This window comes from Ascidia mentula, chromosome 2 (assembly GCF_947561715.1).
Source record: "Ascidia mentula chromosome 2, kaAscMent1.1, whole genome shotgun sequence".
In the NCBI taxonomy this organism is placed as follows: domain Eukaryota; kingdom Metazoa; phylum Chordata; class Ascidiacea; order Phlebobranchia; family Ascidiidae; genus Ascidia; species Ascidia mentula.
The window spans coordinates 11,917,396-11,936,708 of NC_138567.1; the positions used below are offsets into that span (position 1 = coordinate 11,917,396).

General features: G+C 39.0%; 2 protein-coding genes across 2 annotated transcripts; one reads left to right on the top strand and one right to left on the bottom strand.

The window, feature by feature from the left end:
* Positions 1-673: 673 nt before the first annotated feature.
* LOC145888367 (tetratricopeptide repeat protein 17-like) lies at positions 674-13,871 on the top strand. The gene is made up of 28 exons (XM_082979099.1): positions 674-859; positions 1,052-1,132; positions 1,623-1,734; positions 2,239-2,306; positions 2,378-2,482; positions 2,767-2,883; positions 3,366-3,523; positions 3,827-3,926; positions 4,137-4,253; positions 4,891-5,074; positions 5,726-5,886; positions 6,202-6,279; positions 6,343-6,411; positions 6,665-6,771; positions 6,836-7,016; positions 7,312-7,404; positions 8,824-8,978; positions 9,648-9,717; positions 9,924-10,118; positions 10,563-10,673; positions 10,921-10,984; positions 11,271-11,383; positions 11,518-11,633; positions 11,716-11,799; positions 12,060-12,219; positions 12,482-12,625; positions 12,806-12,997; positions 13,461-13,871. Exons 1-28 carry the CDS (start codon positions 734-736, stop codon positions 13,578-13,580), a joined length of 3,381 nt encoding a protein of 1,126 aa, XP_082835225.1. The 5' UTR covers positions 674-733; the 3' UTR covers positions 13,581-13,871.
* Positions 13,872-13,951: 80 nt separating this feature from the next.
* LOC145888368 (protein N-terminal asparagine amidohydrolase-like) lies at positions 13,952-16,989 on the bottom strand. Its single transcript, XM_082979100.1, has 8 exons — positions 16,639-16,989; positions 15,707-16,209; positions 15,511-15,642; positions 15,232-15,415; positions 15,022-15,126; positions 14,639-14,876; positions 14,465-14,560; positions 13,952-14,292 (listed from the first exon to the last, which is right to left on the bottom strand). Exons 2-8 carry the CDS (start codon positions 15,773-15,775, stop codon positions 14,124-14,126), a joined length of 993 nt encoding a protein of 330 aa, XP_082835226.1. The 5' UTR covers positions 15,776-16,209; positions 16,639-16,989; the 3' UTR covers positions 13,952-14,123.
* Between the last annotated feature and the right edge of the window lie 2,324 nt (positions 16,990-19,313).

The window sequence follows — 19,313 nt, forward strand, 5'->3', positions numbered from 1 at the left end:
ACTACGGAATCTATTTCACTAGCCAATGAGTTTTTGCATTAAAAAATGTCAATAAAAAAGCGTTGCAAGTTGTGCTTTGAAATTTGAATTGAGTCTGGTTTAACTTTCAAGAAAACATGGAGAAATTGGTTTGGCAAAGTATTCTATGGTTTAATTGCATGAAAAGATTATAGTGCTTTCACGGCCTTAATTGCCTGCATAAAGTTGGAATAAAAGAAGAACAGAAAATAAGTTCAATCTATTGTAGCGTCCCTTTTTGGTTTATTTAAAAACGCAATCAAACATAAATCATTTGCCCTTGTCTGTCTCTCCATTGAAATTATACATAAAAAAACAGAAAAAAATTGCGTCATTCCTGTCACGGTTCAATTGCCACACGGCGATTTGGTAGTTTTTCTTTTTCGGGGCACAACAACATTCTCCGGTATTATTTTCGTATACTGTGGCATGTGCTCATAAGCCTGTATGCTTTCATTGTGCATATTCTTCGCTTCTCTATATGGCTCATAATGTAGTAGCTTAAACATGTAAAAATGTAAATAACTGCGGTTATGTTAAAGGGAATCTTATACTAATTTTGGGTTTGTTAGCTTTGTTGTTCTAATATGAATATGATACACTATAGCATTACTTTTTCTGAAATGTATCAATACCATCCATGGCTTACAGGTTTGAAAATGGCTATAAGAAAAGCAGACTGAGCAAATTGGAATTGCTGGAGCATTGGAGCAATATGTTTTCTGTTCTACGGCTCCATTCAAAGAGATTGCTTTCGATTGTATGTGCTTTACTTCTTGCACTGCAGAGTCATGCAAGTACACATTGGGTAGTTACTGAAGATGGGCGAATACAACAACAAGTAAGGATGTGGTTGTAGTTTAACTTTTTAAGTGTGGTCCATGGTTTTTGCTACTATTGGCATTTTTTATACACATGAAATGAATGGGTTTTTGAACAGAGTTACAAACACCCTGGGTCAGTTATCATACATACTTCCCCCATGACAGTTTCTCTAACCTAGGTGATAGCCTAACATGTTGTTTTTCTTAAGCTGGAGTCTCCATTTGCAATGAAGAAACCTGAAGACTTGGTCACTTTCATGAGGCAGGAGACAAAACATGATTATTTAAAGGTGAAGTGTTGCAGAATACAAAATTATGCACGTTCTGTTGACATATTTATCATTTTCAGTCATTCTGCTACCTCAACTTTTTTACCAACTTGACATTCTTTTACTAACTTCACAAAATAGTTTCTAGGGCTGTGTTTGAACAACGCAAAGTTTCAGTAAATGTATAGGCCTATGTGCAATATGTCGTAAATAGTTCCACTTCATGTTTTTTCTGTGTGTTGAATTGATTTAAATCAGAAAGTGTTTATGTATCAGGGTAGAAACAAGCAATTAGAATAAGTGGTTTTAGATCTGCTGACTCCAAGCATATGATTTATCTTCCCTTCTGTATTTCCTGTTCATTTTGACATCTTATCACTTGCTTCTATTGTCTTCCATGCCTTTTGGTAACATTTTTCTTTTTTAAATAATATTCATAGTAAATATTATCAAAAAGTTTGCATGGGATGAAAAATTCTGAATATTATTTATTCGAAGAATTTATTCTTAGCAAGTAAAAGCAAAACTGTTGGAGGAACAAGAGCAAATTGACATAAATGAAGACAAAGATACTGACTTGGAAAGCCGTCATTATCGAAGAGATTCTGATTGCAGGGCTGCTGGTAAGTGATTTTCTATATTGAACATAAAGCCATGCAATTTTTGCAATGTGCTGCTGGTGTGTGGCTGGCGAATATGACACAACATGTTTTGGTGTCGATATGTGATTCACAAATATGCTAAGTTGCTGTTGTGTTGTTGCTGTGACACACCCACTGACACACTTATCAAATGCCATGACACCACCACCTAAGACACATGTGCTACCAACACTTAAAAGCAACAATTTCCATGCCAAATGATTGAAGTTATGCTGTAGTTTAATTCAGACAAAATAAACAACTTGTCACAAGTTTTACATAGTCAACCAACCAATAATACTTGTTGCGATACATTTATACTATGATGCCAAATCTTACATATTTGAATAGATTTTAATATGCAATTTTGCTACAAACTTTTCTGAGATCGACTGTAGCAAAAATATTAGATACAAGTAATGTCATGAATTTCTACCGGTATCACTGAAAACTCTATATATTAAACCACTTGTTTTCCAACCACAGGTAAAAGATTGCCAGACTTCGATATGTTCGTTACATCTGTTCTTCCATTGGATCACAAAAACGTAGAGGTATTTAGTGGATAGTTAAAATTGCCCTAAAAGTTTTTCTATTTGTATATATGTGTGTTCTTTGGTTGCAGATTTTTGACCATATCAAAAGGAGTGCAGAGGGCCCTTTCATTCAACCTAATTGTTCTTCACTGGTTGACCTGCCATTCAGTATCCATGCATATGACCATATGAAGGTAGGTGCATAAATTACTGTTTCGGTTTTATGTTAAATATGCTTCTGTATTGTTATACCGAGGGTCAAGCCTTTACAGAATTGTTACCGTAGGTGTGCATGTACACTGTTTGTTCATAAAAATAGTATGTCCTGATTTTTGTAGTGAAAAGCATAGATTGCTTGTCTTGCAATTTTACAATCATGACCTGTACCCGGGGGTCACAGTCTAAAGTCTCCATTTTCAGTTTTTCAACATGTATTAAAAACAACATACTTTTATAAACCCAAACAACAAATTTGCAGGGTGTACAAGACCGCAAAAATCTGCCCAAGCAACCAATGATGGGCCTCAAGGCGACCTTAAAGTTTCTCGAAGATGAGGAGAATGCGGCCACTGTTATACACGAGGCTCTACAGAAGGTGGGCAGAAATAAAACCTGTACAGAAAAACATGTACCTCATCCGCAAAGTCAATATACCTCAAACTCCAGCTTTGTTTGCCTTCACAAAATTATATTGTATTGTTGCCGACTTGCTAGATTAATCTACCTACCTTTTATTTCTGTCCTTCAATAAAAAAAAATTGACAATTTGACCAAAAACTTTAAGAAAAGTTGTTTTAAAACAACATCTACCATTACCAATAAAAACTAATAATTGGAGTTTCACAAATTTAAAACCTTTATTTAACATGGTGAAATGCTATCAAAACATATTGCATTAGTCCATAGCAGCCTTGCAAGGATATATTAATTCTGGTTGTATCTGCTTGTAATTCATAAAAATGTTGGTGCATTTTTTTCCTCTAAAAAATATTCTTGCAAAGTAATCTTTCTTCAATTTAACACTTTTTACACGAAGTAGGCAAATTGGATTTCTTCTGAGATATTGCCTTGTTACAGAATAAAACCTCATGGGTTCTTTACAACTTGGCATCCTTCTATTGGCGCATGAAAGGCAACATGAACGAGGCCATAGAGTGTATTAGACGGGCTCTGCATTACTCTCCCGAGGAAACGAAAGACGTGGCGCTTGTAAACCTTGCCAATATTCTCCACAGGTATATATGCAATGGATTGGAGATAAAACCTGTAACTTATTATTTACGGAAGGGCAGAAGAGCGCATTTGTTTTTGCACATTTTTGTTCTGTCTTAAATATCGGGAAAGGGAATATTTTGATGATTTTCAATTCGTTAATAGAATGTGGAATTACATTTTTCACAAGGAAGTGATCCCACCTGTATTAGGGGTTTTTATTTTCGTCACGTTGACGTTATCAATTCTCCATACAATTAACAACGCGTTTTGGTGTCGGTGTTTTATTTTTATATGCGTCGACGCGAAATTCTTGGTCGTTTCAGGGCGCATTACACTTTGAACGCAACAGCGGTGATGCATCATGTACTGGATATATCGGACTCTTACAACGTCAACTACTTTTCCCTCGCCAACATGTACGCGGTAAGCCAACGAATGAAACCGCTATGGTGGCTTTAAAGGCAGGACGAGTTATGTTTATGCTAAAGATTTTTCCTGAAAAACGGTATTTCGTATTTTTAACTGATACGCCTTTGGTATATGAATCCCTTGCAGCTACTTTGAACAGGTAATTGCCCCTTAAGTTCGTGATGGAATTTTATCATTTGGATGGTCATATTTTCTGTTAATCAGGTTCTCGGCGAATACAACCAGTCAATTTACTATTACGAGCAAACTCTGAAGGGACAATCTGATTTCCAAGCTGCAAAGTCCAGGCTCGCCGCAGTCAGATGTCAGTTCAAATTACAGGTACGGTAAAACCGATGTTCGGTTAAACCCTCGTCAGTATTGCTTGTGAGAAAGTTAATATACTTAAAAATTTAGATTTTTTGGTATCGTTTTGTTACAGGCACGTCAAAATGTTTATTATGAACGCCCTGTGTGAAAGTTTTTGCTTTATACCCAGGGTTACTTTGCTTTTAAGGCCAAAAAATAAGCACTAGGCTTTGCAATGGCGCATGAACTATATTGCACCTATTAAGTTTCGAAGTATACCGATTAACTCACATTGAAAAGTCTATTTCACAAGGCGACATGTGGTTGCTAAGACCTTATAGATCGACGCAGTGTGTACACCTGTGTGTAGCTCTCATTGATTTTATGTCTCTTTTGCACATATAACACGTGCTTGATCTGAGAGTTTTTTATGAACGATTGTAAAGAAAAATAACATGGATCTAACAATGCGCTGAATTACAAGTTTGTTTTTGAAATGACAAGCAAAATAACACCCATGGACTGCTTGTATTCTCCTATTCGTATAGTGTTATTAGTATGTGGGCGGTTATCACTTCTATCACTGCTTTTCGATCAACTCATTCAAGTTACAGCGATGTGTCGTTAAACAATGTCCTTTCTGTCGCCCGATAACCGTGTTTCTAAACAGGAAAAGCTGGAAGCGCAGCACGAGAGCCTGCAGCGGACACTGCGTGAGTTGCAGGATTACAAAGTTAAGCACGAGGACTTCCTGGAAAGGCAAAACAAGTTCTATATGCAGCGGTTGTCGGCCAAGTCCCAAGTCGACCACCATATGTACTACGAACACCAGAGAATTAAGGAAGGCACCTTTAGTAAGTTATATTTATGCCATAAAAAAGGTGTGTAGGTTTTTTTAAGGGGAGGTCATAATATTTAGAGAAATTCCCAAATTTTTCGCTTTAAAATAAGTTCAATTGTGGCCGAAGTCCGAACCCCCCTGGATACGCCTATGATTTATGCGCTTGTTGTTGCAAAAAACAGCGGCTCTCTGTTGATTATATAGTAAGAATAGCAACTGTTGGCAAACCTATGTTCGAAGCATCTACCCTATAGAGACATGTAGGCTCTAACTTTCAAAAAACTAAACTTTCATGTTTTAGTTCAGCTCAAGCGAACTAACTTAACACAGAGAAGCCATTATTTCGTCATTATTAGTTTCTTATTTCAGACGTTTCACTTCCGTAACTTAAACCATCATTAGACATATCCTCAATTTCCACGGCACCGAATCGTCTGAAATATACCTCTGTTGTTTCTGGTGGGAATACAAAACAAATCTTTGGACCAATTTTAGGCTTGTCTTTTGAAGAATGACACTCTATATAGAAAGAATCTTAAATCTATACACCCTGAAGTCACGTCTCTTTTGCATTTTTCACATCCATTTGTTTTTTAGCATGCCGAGTGTAATAAGATAGTTGCAAAGTTGCTGTTTTTGCAAACAGTGTTATGTTTATTTCTAGACCACAAATGTCAAGTTCGCGGCAACAAAAGTGGATCGGTGTTGGTGTGCAACCTCCCTACCGCCTCCAGTGGTTCGAAATCCGCCCCGACAAAAGTCCCAGTTGATTACGTGGTGGATTCGGTCAAGCCCATTCCCGCCGTTGCAATACACAAAATTGAGGTAAAGAGAAAAAAAAAACTATATAAAATTCTTAACCAAATTGATATTCTGTGTGTGTCTTGTTTTAAACAAAAAAATGTATAAAATTTGCCTTCTTTTGAAACAAAAGTAAAAACGAACTTTCCACTCCCTAATTTTAACGTGTGCTTTGTGTTTTTGGATTGAAACATTTTGGTTATTCGAGTAAAAGCGTATAGGGTTAATAAAACTGTCCCTCATTTGTTTCTCACCGCGGTTACTCGCCAAAATAACAACGGTCCCCACCGCATTCTTACCAACACCGCGACATGGCTTGCTGTAAATTCAATTTGACAGATAAGTTCCATGAAAATGTGGTCCCCGGAGAACTCGCCTTCCGATCATGACGTGACGAGTCAGAGGCCCGAGGAAGAGGTAAATACTGGAGGTATTTTGTATTAATAAACCTTTACTCACTATCACTGCATTGTGCACCAGGCGATGAACAAGGGGGAAGCGAATGGAGAAGACCCGGCTACTTACCACCAAGCGCTATATGATTGGAGGGTATAAATTGCGGTTGTATTTGTAGATATAACGTTGATGTTTGTGACCTCCACTTAATCCTTTTTGAAGGCCAAATGTTGAACAGCATAGTTGGTTTATAAGTTAACATTGGTTTCAACTGTACCGGCAATTTTTCATGGATTTTAAAAAGTTTTAAGTGTATTATAACGTTACTGATATTTACACATAAAACCGCAAAACAGTTCTGTCGGCTACTGAAGCTTTTAACAGCACATTGTGTTTGACCAATCAGGACCCGAGCTGGCCTCCGCAGGAGTCATGTGACAAGTACGTTGACCACTTTCCGGCCTGGGACGAATTCCCTTCGTCATATGTTGACCCCGAGACCCGCGGTTTTAAGTAAGTTCGTCGGCATATACTGTTTCATTCGCAAGCTAACTAACCAATTGCGGCGCTTCTGCAGGTCACGTGAGCTACTGACCGCGTACATAGGCGTGGAGGAGGGAGACATGCATCCCACCCCTTGGAATCTACCAGACTGCGCCGAATTGGAGACAGTCGACAGCACTGCTTACGACAACATTCCTGGTATTGATATCAAAGATGTGACTGTCATGTTTAAGCAAGACACCTATCTTAACAATGTGAGTAATATCTTTGGTCATTTCGTTTTTTACAAAACAGGAAAGTGCTGAAAAAAAAATGCCCCTCTTAAACCTCAACATTCATAGTTCACCAAATCTTATTGTCCCCAACCTCACTTTGAAATCATAGAAAGATGAATTCCAATATATCATACATGATCTATCATAATACCACGACGCTATCATGCTATAATCTGCACCATAAATGTGTTTCACTGACGTCACATTCAAGAACTCGTGTATACGAACATGCTTCACTACTTAACCTATGTCCAAAAACCTTGTTTCCCTTCAGTTTCTCATAATGCACGTAAACGAAGGGAGAGTTTGGCCGGACGACTTGGGCCAGCGGGTACTGACGGCCATCCGCAAAGCACAAAAGTCTGAGGTAGGACGTGTGTCGTGATTTTTACCTGATGCAAATCCGCCTATTATCTTTCTGTATGACTCGGTCAGTCAAATACCTCACTGTTATATGTTTGCAATGTCCATTAATTTTTTTTGACCTACTAAATTGTTTTGTCGTGGTTGAGTGTGCGTCGCGATTGTATAGTCCTGGGACATTACATATACAGAGGTGTTTTTGCCAGTGCAAAAGCTTGCTTAACAATTGATTTTGGAACTGTATAAATGGTCAAAGGCATATTTTTTGTCAACTAGAATCAGACTACAAAGGAGGTTTGTGTGCTTTATAAAGTAATTATTTAAAGCAAAAGTTATACTTAATTAACGCCCAATTATAACTACTGGTCAGAGCCTTGTTAAAAATTTTGTTGCCAACTTTTTATGTGAAACACAAACTGGCTCTAATATTTGTTCGCAAAACTGTATCCACAAGTTAACGATTCTGTCCATGATTCACCACAATTAATAGTCGTTTAAGTAGATTTGTAGATTGCGGTGACCTAAGTAGCTCTGGGTCGCTGCGGTTTCCGTAATCTTCTAAAGGCTGCAGTGGTGCAAGACTGTGTCTTGTGTTATAACTATATTATTAATTCCTCGGCTAATTTCGGTTTCGTTTGAAGTTCTTCTTGCCCTTATCGTCGTTTCAACACAATGAAAAATGTGTCGAAGACCGGTTTAGGATGAGCGGATGCGATCGAATTTACGTGCCACGCTTTCATCAAGCACCCGTTTGACTTCCTTACCGTTTAAACAACAGCCATGTGATTTTAACAATTTCACGCACGAGAACTAGTATATTTTTTTACCGACTACCTTTCATACTGCTTCTTGCTTACACGTTTTTCAAATTCTGAAAGCATTTACAGGTCTAATCAGTGTGTACATCCTGTCTGCAGCTCTCGGATTGATTGTTATATACTGTTGCTAACAAAGCCGATATAACAAATCACAGTAACTTAATCAATTCTGGGGATACCAGTGATAAAAAAACAAGCGAATTCTAAAAGCACTCTTTTGATGCGTTCGCCAGCATTACCGCATTGTTATGTAAATTATGAAAAAGGTTTCAACACTTGTTTTTTATCACTGGTATCCCAAGAATTGATTAAGTTACTGTGATTTGTTATATCGGCTTTGTTAGCAACAGTATATAACAAAGTTCAATGTGAGAGCTGCAGACAGGGTGTACACACTGTTTCGACCTGAGGTCTCATCAGTGAATCTGTTGACTGTGGCACTGTGCTAACTTTCAAACTAGCAAAGTACAATTTATTAATTTAGCAAGCACAAAATTTTCAACGGCAACGTGGTCATTGCGACTGTTAAAGCCTTTGAATCAATTTCGCGATCCTGTTGTGTGTTAAAAAATCGTGTTTAAAATTTCGCTTCGTATATTCTCCAGAACACAACAAACCTGTGGGTTCTATACAACTTGGCCGGACTCTTCTGGCGTGTGAACGGTAACAACACGAAGGCGGTCGAATGTTTGCGCCGTTGTTTGTTCCACATTCCCGAACAGCACGCCGATATTCCACTTATAAGCCTCTCCAACATTATGTAAGTTTTTAATTCTGGTTCTGAGAATAGAAACCCATCGTTCAAGTCTATATGGTCTGTTCAGACGGTGGTTCCCAAACCGTTTTAAAGATATGTGGCCCGTTTGGGTAAGAGGGCCTGTGACCCACCATTAATGTCAGTCTTATAAACAAAGCCTCGGTGATGACCTGTTTATGTTTCTTTGGCAAGCTGAAGGGCCCTTTCCAAGAACGGGCCCCAATTTTTGTAAAACCAAGAGAATAGTCAAATCACTTAAATCTGGCATGGACCTACTGAAGAAACTGTAAAAGAACCAAACAAATTTGGGGAAACAAAGAATTTATTTTTTATAAAATTATTCTATTTAAATTGCTCTGAAAATGTCTTTGTGGCCCACTACTTGAACATGACCCACAGTTCGTGAACCACTGGTTGAGTAAATTCAGTGCTACTGTTGAGTAGATATTAGCCTGATAGATATCTTCATATTTTGTAAATCACGATAAATTGTGTGTCATATTGAAAACGACTGTCTACTTTTGAAAACGACCTATTTTAAGGCCACAAAAAGGTGACAACCCAGATGTAGTGTCCAAATCCATTTGTCTTTCGTTCCACGAAATCATTAGCAATTTCTTATTACATGAAATTCGGATGTCATGAATTTATCGTAATAGCTCTTTCTTGCAGGTACAGAGTGGGGAAACTGAACGATGCAGTGAATCTACTGATCTATGCACTTCGCGCCAATAACTCCGAGGTAAGCGCGTGGTTTCGACACTGTTACGTTTATTATTGTTCGTGGGAGGCTAATAAATCTACTCTATTTAACGCTTTGGTTAAAATAGCTTTTAAATTTAATGCAGTACATCTGCATGTTCTGTACGTGCTACGCCACATAATATCAAATATATCATTTATACTGCTTGTCCACGCCATGAAAATCGAACTTATATCTTCCCTCAGCCGGCAGCCTACCTCAGTATGGGCAACGCCCTGCAAGCGCAAGACAACATTACTGGCGCAGTGGAATTCTACAACTATGCAATGGTTCTCCACCACCAATACAGGGAAGCCTTCCACGCACTACTGGTCGTAAAGTGCTCAAACCTGAAGAAACTTAAAGATCAACAGCAGGTCGAAGCCATGATGCAAAGCTGGGTAAGAACTACTTTCAATTGTGTTTATCGTGTGCGAATATAACCACAAGTGTTAATGCAATATGTTTACATTCCAAATATCACATGCTTCCAACTGGGAGTATTCGTACAGCTGCGTGCGTTTGATATTTAGCAAAATCTTTTGGCGCTAAGATTAAATCCATTTGATCTTAAAAAAATCTTGCAGCAAGCAACATAATACATTTGGTCTATACGGCAGTCATATTTAGTACCGAGCACTCGACAGTGCTTTTGTTTAATAGAAATTCGGTTTTTGTGTTCTGAGATCAAGTATTTAATTTCGTGATAATGACATGAAGCAACGTAATCCATTTACTCGGGGTATCGATATTTTAATCAGTATAATAAAATTTCGCCTATCAAGGGTGGTACAATGAATACAATTGAAATCAAATGGCATGAAGTTATTGTTTCGCATGCACAGAACGAAAATCGTGCCGCCAACGACCAGCCCTCCAGTGAGGATCCCGCCGTCTGCAGCGATGACAAAGTGCAATGTAATAAAGGGAAAAAACGTTCCAACGGCAACGAAAAGGTACCTGTGAAAACCTGATAATGTGCACATTATACTTGAGCATAGAAAATATCACGGATTAAAGCAGCGTTTTTAAACATTTGCTGTTAAAGTTTGTACACAGAAATTTTTACAAATGGTATTGACTAATACTTTCTTATTGGGTAATATTTGCAGTCCGTTTCCACATTTTTTTGCATGACACTGGAATAGCTGGGTACGCCAATAAGATAATGCGTACATTTTTTATATTTTCGTTTTCCTGTAGCAACACTCAGAAGAAGCTGCTAAAGAAGAAGATAGCAACCCTTCAGATGCAGACGATCCAAAGGGTAAGTTTGGAGCTCATGCTCTTCCAAGGGCGGGTCCAGGAGGGGGCTATGGGGCCCTCGTTAGGAATATGCTGTAACACTTGTGACAAAAAAGTGACAAAATGGTTGATTGATACTGATTTACGCTCATCACTACCGTGCTTTATCTGGGGCATGTATCTCCTCGCCAAAGCCCCAAAACCGCTATTATTGCGTGACAATGAGTTTTGGACGATAACGTCTCTCCGGAGTAACTTTGTGGTTCCCCCTGCACTCCTGTATTTATGTGTTATCGTTTTTCCAACAGAGGAAGTTGTTGACATTGCTGCTAAATTACGCGAAGGAAAAACCGACGCAAACGAGCTGCTGAAAGACACGGATGACGTCATTAATGACCTCATTAACTCCAGTGGTGGCGAGGTTCGTGTAAAATTTACCCTCAAAACAAGGACTTTGAACATTATTTGCGTTCACAACCTCCAATTGCCCACGCGTTTTGAATTTATGAGGTGGTTGATGACGTCATCTGTTACGTTCCAAAAATTGTTGTCTAGCTTGACGAGAAGTTGCTATCGGCGAAGAAGCTGATGGAGAAGCTTGCCGAAATGCGAAACTCCCTGGGAAACTTGGTCCACGAAGCCGCCACGACGTTGGATATCATCGACGACGAGTTAGTGATAATTCTTGCAATATTACGTGGATCGCTGGGGCTGAATTTACGTTTAACGGTGCTTAATTTCCCTCGATTTTAGGCAGGAACTCGACTGTGACGAGATTATCTCTGGCGTCGATTTCACTTACCAGCCTAACTTTAACGACGAGTTCTGGTCTTTGAAGTGAGTATTGCGGAAAATGGCGTGGTTATGTTGTTACTTTTTGCTGAAAAATAACATAAGATTTGTGATTTAATATGAGTGGTTTTGACAGAAGTGTTGATCCTAATTTTTTTGTAATTAACTTTCTGGGAAAATGTCGTTTTGAAAATATTAAACTCGCCGTTTTGCGTTAAACGCTTCGGTAACTAAACACAGAAAATAGTTGGAAAAAGTTTTACTCGATTCGAAGCCTAAATTATATTATTCTACAACGTGTGCAGTTTCGACGATCTGCTTTCGGCCGAGAACGAGGAAGAAAGTTTTTTCGATCCCACTTGCGAACTGGAAACTCCCCCTCAGCTCTACGAGGTTTCAAGAATGACGAGTATTGTACACAGAGACCAATTCAACAACTACACGTCCGACCCAGCATTTATGCAGGTAAATACTTGTGTTTTCCACTCCGTGTCAGCTGTGACGTAATAATACAGACAAATCTATAGGTTTATATCAATAGTAAACACTCCATGTGCATGCAACATGTTCGTGCAACAGTGTGTCATGGGCTTCAAAGTGGTTTTGCATCTGTGCCACATGCGCACATCGTGTTCAGTTACCGTTGGTGCATAATGTGGGCTTCACTAATGCGTATACTTTCTCATTAGTAGGTACCGGTTCCTTCATTATTGTACATTGCTTTTAGGCGCTTCGGGAAGTTACGGGCGATGCAAAGTCTGTCCACGAAGTGGCTTACGTTCTTGCCGTTGCCATGCACTCCAGTCCAACGTCCTGGCGCGTTTTCATGCTGGTGTCGTACTTCTGGAGGGCGCAAGGGGACGCTAAAGAGGTGTGCATTTAACCTGTTTTTAATACAATTTTGGGAAACATTCTAAAGACATGTTTTGATATATGCAAATTTATAGCTTTTATAGTAAGCTTAAAGATAAGAATTATTTTCTTTTTTTTTTAAAAACTACTTGCCCATTTTCCCTGTTATTGTTGGTTGTGTAATAGCATATTTTGTCAGGTACTGAACTGCCTCCTCCGCTCGCTTGCCTCGGCACCAAAATCGAAACACTACATTGTCCTTTTTTCATTGGCTGATTTTCTCGCCCGTTTGCCCAATTATCATGACGCCCTGAGACTTGTGGAACAAGCATTGAAGGTTCACAATTCTTACCGTCTGCACTGGCTCGCGGCAAACATATACGCAGTCTCGGTTGGTCTTTTTTGTTTATTTTTGCATATGCGTCAAGGATTATATGTTAACGGTAACAATTGGTCTGTTGGGGTATTGCAAATACCAACATTTGGTGTTTATCGTTGAACACCAATAATTGGTCTTTGATGGTTAATGTTAAAACCAACAATTGGCCTTTTTGTTTATTGCACCACCAACGGTTGGTGTTTTAGTGGTAATTTGAACAACAATGATAGGTGTTTTGGGGGTTTATATTGACACCAACAACAACATTGGTCTTTTATGGATAATGCAAATACCAACGATTGGTACTTTAGTGGTAATGTGAACAACAATCATTGTTCTTTTTTGGCTGATTTTGACATCAACGTTTAGTCTTTCAAGGGTAACGTTGACATCAACGACTGAGAAAAATTCTTCTTCGTATGACTCGTGTGTTCCATTCATGTACAGTGGTGCTTAAACCGCGTGATGTTTTCAGGGTGACTACAACAGCGCCAAGACCCACTACGAGGAGACCCTTAATTTGCACAGCGCTTGTGAAGACTGCCAGCGCAAAATGTGGGCGGCGTCTTGCCTGGCGAAGAAGCTAATCCCATGATTTGTCAACTGCCGCTCGTAATTCCTTATATGCAGTGTACTTTTTCGCTTTTACTTCCTTGGGGGGGACGCCGGTATTCCTGTTATGTTTTTATAACTTTTTGGGGCATGTTGCGAGAAGATGATTTTTTTGCAGCATTTTGCGCATTTCCTTTCTGTAACCAGCAACAGCTTTTGGAACTGTCTTGAACTCGCAGTGTAGTTTCCCTAGCGTCATTGATCTTCGGAGCAAAATATGAAACTGTTTTTTAGTTTTTCTTTGCAATTCCCCACGCCCGTATTAATTGGTCAAAAAATTGAGTTTGTAGAATACTTGTTTGTAATTTCGCAAATCTGTTTCTGCAGCAAAATAGAAAGGACCACCCATTTGAACAGGCGTAGACACATGTCAAGTTTATTGATTTCAACGAAGATCGTTTTTATTAAAAAATACTCCAGAATTTCGCTAGCTGCATCACAGTGTTGAGTAGCATTTACTCTAAATAGCATCTTGAGTAATAAGAAAAAAGCTAGACAGAATGTCCACAAAACATGTGTAACAGTGCTAGGATTCCACTTTGTCCCATGTATTGTTGTTTAGTTTATATAAGATCGGTTTTCCATGTTTGAAAACCGATTCCATTGGATCAGGGTTGTGCAACATAAAACTAATGGACTGACGAACATGGGCCACAAAGTTGTCTGGCTCCACTTCTGGGGATGTTGACATATACCTGTATAAGACACAAACAGATGCTGCATACATATCTTGTTGCACAAATAAAACTGCCCTGTCTGCATTTTTGTTGCGATTAATTATTTTGAAACAGCAAAAAATATAAAGACGATTAACTCAAAAACAAACGTTTTGGGAAACCACAAACCTTCTACTTTATTATAACTTACTCTTTGATTATTTCATCCGGCTGCACCAACCACTCAGCAGCATTTCGAAAGGGTTTGTATGAAAAAGGTTCAATAACGATGCACTGATTATGCCATCTGTTAAAACAAATTCCAATAACGTTTCATGAAAAATAGTCTTTAATTGGTAAACACAACAAGCTAATAATTACCCACCTGTACATGTTTACCATTTTTCCATGCCCAGAGAATGTTCTGACACCTCTCAAAATTCCTCCAGGACCCCGACTATCTTCGCAAAACTCAAGAGGAAAGCAATTTCCATTTAAAATATCAACTCCCAAACCGAACACTATCGGACTGTCCACCAACAGATCAGACTCGCACTTGATGATTGTATTGAATAAAGTACAACAAAAAGTTTGCAAGTGAATTTCCAACTTGCCGGCAAAGCCTAAATTGAAGTCAAATGTTACCAGAGCAAACAATAGGTTTTTTGTTACCACAAAATACGGTTGTTATGTGTACTTATATGTAAACACAAAACATATAATGTGTTTAAACTGAAATGTTGCAAAGGTCTGGAACCAATTATATACTTGTCTGGACATTGTGAAATCCATTCAAAAGTGCAGTTGATAAGTCATGTGAAAGCTGCCTGTCATCATCAAACCCTCCAGCCAGATGCAATTGGAACTTCCGTTCTGTAATAAAAATACAAAAACAATTGCTGCCTAAATGAAACATCTGAATTTTTATTTTCCACCAGCTACAAATATTTAATAGCATGTTATCATGTAAACACAAACCTCCGCAATTTACCAACTCCGGATTGGTTACCAGGGATATTTCATGAACGGCCACTGCCATCTCCATTATGCCACTTTCTGTGCAAGAACCATCAAAGTGTGCCAGAGAGGTAGCTGATGAAATTGGACACCTTAGCACTGCAGCATGGCAAGTGGTCATCATATCAGTGCCTAACATTTTAATCTGAATGTCATTAACATCATTAGCAACAATGGATAAAACACACAACTTGGAGTTACAAAACATAGTCATAGCAAATTATAACTACACAGGCCTACATTGTTATCAAATACTCCAGTGCTTCCAATTTCTCGCTGCCCAATGTAAAGGCACTTGTCATTCTTGTCCACTTTTCGAACCCCCAAGTTCTGCAGGCATTCACACTTCTCTTTGAACACATCACCATACTTCTGTAAGGGTGCATGTACATGCACTATTAATTATTTATTGTAGTGTAACAGTTACATCAATTACCTTTATGAACAAGTTATAATCTGCAAGAACTGACACATCAACAGGTCTTTCCTGTATGTAGAGTGGCATTGCATATTAAACTAACCTTATCATGTGAAGCCTTAAATGTTTTGCAGAAAAGTGGTTTATAAGCAAGATATTTCAATTATAAAAATGTCACACAAAACGACACAAATTCCAGACATTAAACAAACACATAAAATAACACACACATCCCAAAACTATAATGCACTAACTCTCTCAAGGCAGTGGTATGTGTGTCATGGCAGTAAGTAAGTTGGTGATACCAGGTAAAACTGGTTGAGGTTATAAAGTTTAACTGAAAGTTGTTAGTATTCAAAGTCCATGTCGTGTTCTTTCAGGTTCCAGTACTGAAATGAATTAAAGTTTTCACTCAAAGGTGTTTTAAGAAGTTTTTCATCATTATCTTGCGAAGCTTCATCAAATGACAATGTCTCAGATTTCCAAAAATGGCTTTCATTGAATTCTCTTGAGCTTTTTGGCTAGAAACAAAAGAATATATTATTTTTTACACTTTGTTTACCACTGTTAAGAGTTTTATCACTCTCTACCCCACGCAAATCTTGTATTCCGCTATGATAACAATACAATGTGCTTCCTGTACCTGTACTGAGTATAGCCAACTACAATGGGTTTAAATCATTTGCAGCACCCATTATATAGTTGTACTTAGGCTATGTCTTAGATACTTAAGACATGGCAAATTTGTGCTTCTCTAGTCATACTATATTATTTGATTGGTTTGGGCGAATCAACAGTCTGGTCTACTGGTAACACCCAGGCATTGCACATTTAACAATGGACAAATAAATGCATCACAGGTTATATTAGGATGAACTAGTCGCCACTTTATAAAATTTGGCAATCACTGCAATAAGCAAAATAATAACATACATACATGGTGTATATACCTGTAAATTTTCTGCTTGCATATCCACGGTTTTACATTTTTGCTTTTGTATTTTTGGATACAATGAAAAATATTTCAAATAATTTTTGCAAAAGTCCTGTTCCAGGTATTCGGTGACTTCAAATATTCCCAAAACCTTTTTCAGTTTGCATTTTGGTTCAATATCATCATATTTTTCGGACTTTTCGTTTGGTTCGCCAAACTTTCGTTTGTAGATTGGCTTCGTGAAGTCGGTTTTCCTTCTCTTTGGAGCTAGTGGAATATCTTGCGTGGCTCTTCGTTTTCCCAGTAAATAGTGCATTTACACAAACAAAATCGCTGTTACAAGGAGCGCACAACCTGACAAAAACAAAACAGCATCACAACCAAAAACAACAAAATGCTGAGCTTGACTTGTAAAAGAAAAAAAAACTCCTGTGGATGAGGGCAAGGCAAAAGCGATGGATTTTGACAGTACATAGAAAACAGACTTATTACTAAAACCTTAGTAAACTCAAAGAACCATAGCAGGTCTATGACTGGAACCAGATAATTGTTTTTGACCTTTTAGATGATCTAATTTTAACGATTTTTTTTATCGCCGGCGACTTCCCCTGCCTCTTTTCTAAACCATCTTTAATTAAGAAAAGTACATGGCGAAGATTTTGCAATCGACAAGTTCATAAAAGCTGGGAAAGACTTATATTGCAAAACAATACTAAACGAAGTACGCAGGAGGCGGTTTAGAAAGAGTTAAATCAAGCAAGTTGCGGTTACAACGTAAAACATTGCTCAAAATAAATAGTCCTCCACGTCTTGGCAGTTACGCTGGGTCACATTTAGATTCGTCTTACGGGACACCAATTTCGAAGTAAAGTGCCGTATGATCGATACACAATAGTACCGAGATTGGCACCCCAGGCACGCGTGTCCAATTCCTTCCGTCACAATTAATTCCGTATGAAGACCGTGTAGTCAGCAGTGTAACCTACGAGTAAAATGGAAGGAAGAGTTTCATTTTTATTGCTCACACTGAAGCGAGTTGCTCTTTATTGTACGAGCGTATCTTGAAAACTAAACGCAAACCAGGAACATTTAACACAAAGAGAGAGAACGTAGAAAGAAGGCAGCATATCCGCTACGTTACACTCCACCACACAAGCCCGCTCCAGAACATGTAATACGGTTCGGTAAGGCAAACGTACAGAGTGGCAAACAAAACGACCAAAACGAGATCACTTAAATATTTGTGTATTAATACACAATCGGGAAAATGCGTTCAAGTAGCACAAGGCGAGGATTGATGGTCTGGCGTTTCGCGCAAGTCATTCTGTAGCAAGCTGGTACGCTTGCGAGGTCTGTCCCGTTTGGGAGGTTGTGTCACTGCGACCGGCTTGGTGAGGTCATCGTGAGCCGGTTTGATTCTGTCCGCGGAAACTTTATGGCGACCAGGCAAATCCAGAGATAAGTTTTACTGTCGCGTTCAACAACGCGAAGAGGTTCGTACTGCTTCCTGCAAGTTAGGCAACGGTTATTGAGGTGCGGGAGACACAAGATGCCCACTAACGAAATCACCAGGGACAAAAAAGTGAAGCCGTAGACCAGTTGGGCGGAGGATGCTTGCAGGTGCTCTTTGGAAGCAGTCCTGATACCAAGCAAAATGCAGGGTGAGCCAAGCCACGAGACCACTTTTCATGTGGATGAAAGCGCTCGATTAATCCATTGGATTGCGCATGGAAGGAAGTAGTGCGGCGAAGCTGAGTTCCCAAAAAAGACGTAAAGTTGGTCCACAGCTTGGACGTGAACTGTGAACCGCGGTCGTAGGAAATGTTAAAGGGTAATGCCAAAGCGAGCGACCCAATTAAAAATGTAAGCTTTTGCGTACGTGACTGTGGTAGCATTGGTACAACTACAGGCCATCGCGTGAAACGATCGACAATCGTGAGCAAGTACCCTTGCGAAGGTAGAAATGGCCCTACGTTGTCTAGATTGAGGTGGGAAAAACGCGTATGTCAAGGTGGATTATCCACTAGACGGGCAGGCATATGCCGGTGACATTTAGGACCCATCTTCTAATGCCTTGGCTGCGAAGCTTGTGAACCTTATGATCAGAATATTAGAGCTGTGATCGCCAAAAATAAAGGGCCTGCGCAGTGGGGCGATCCTGCCTTGCTATGCGAAAGCATGGTATCACTTCTGCGTTGTCTGATTACGGTGGTGGAGATCCTCTACGCATGTGAAGGTCGCCTGACAAGCGCACCAGTGTACCTTGGGCACATTATACCCCGTGAACCCGCTGAGCTGCTGTAGCTCAGTTGGTAGAGCGTTAGCCCTGGTTAGCCCAGGGGCTTGAGTTCAAACCTCACCGGGAGCTTGATTTTTCACACAACACAACGACCTATTTGGCTTCAGTGACATAACAATATGACGTTTATGTATTAATCAGTTTGGTTAATTATGAATTCGTTGCAAGACTGCATGTTGCTGTCTTTCTTTAATGTTAATTGACAAAACAGTATGAGAAACACCTTTGTAGTTTATAACAGGGCAGTTTTTTTTTGTTTATTTGTGTTGAAAGGCACACAAACGACGATTGCGTAAAAGCAAAACCAGTTCACTAATTTATTGCAGACCCACCCAGTCTGTCACCAATATTTTAATGGAACTTTAAATTAATCTCAACTACTGGATTTTTAT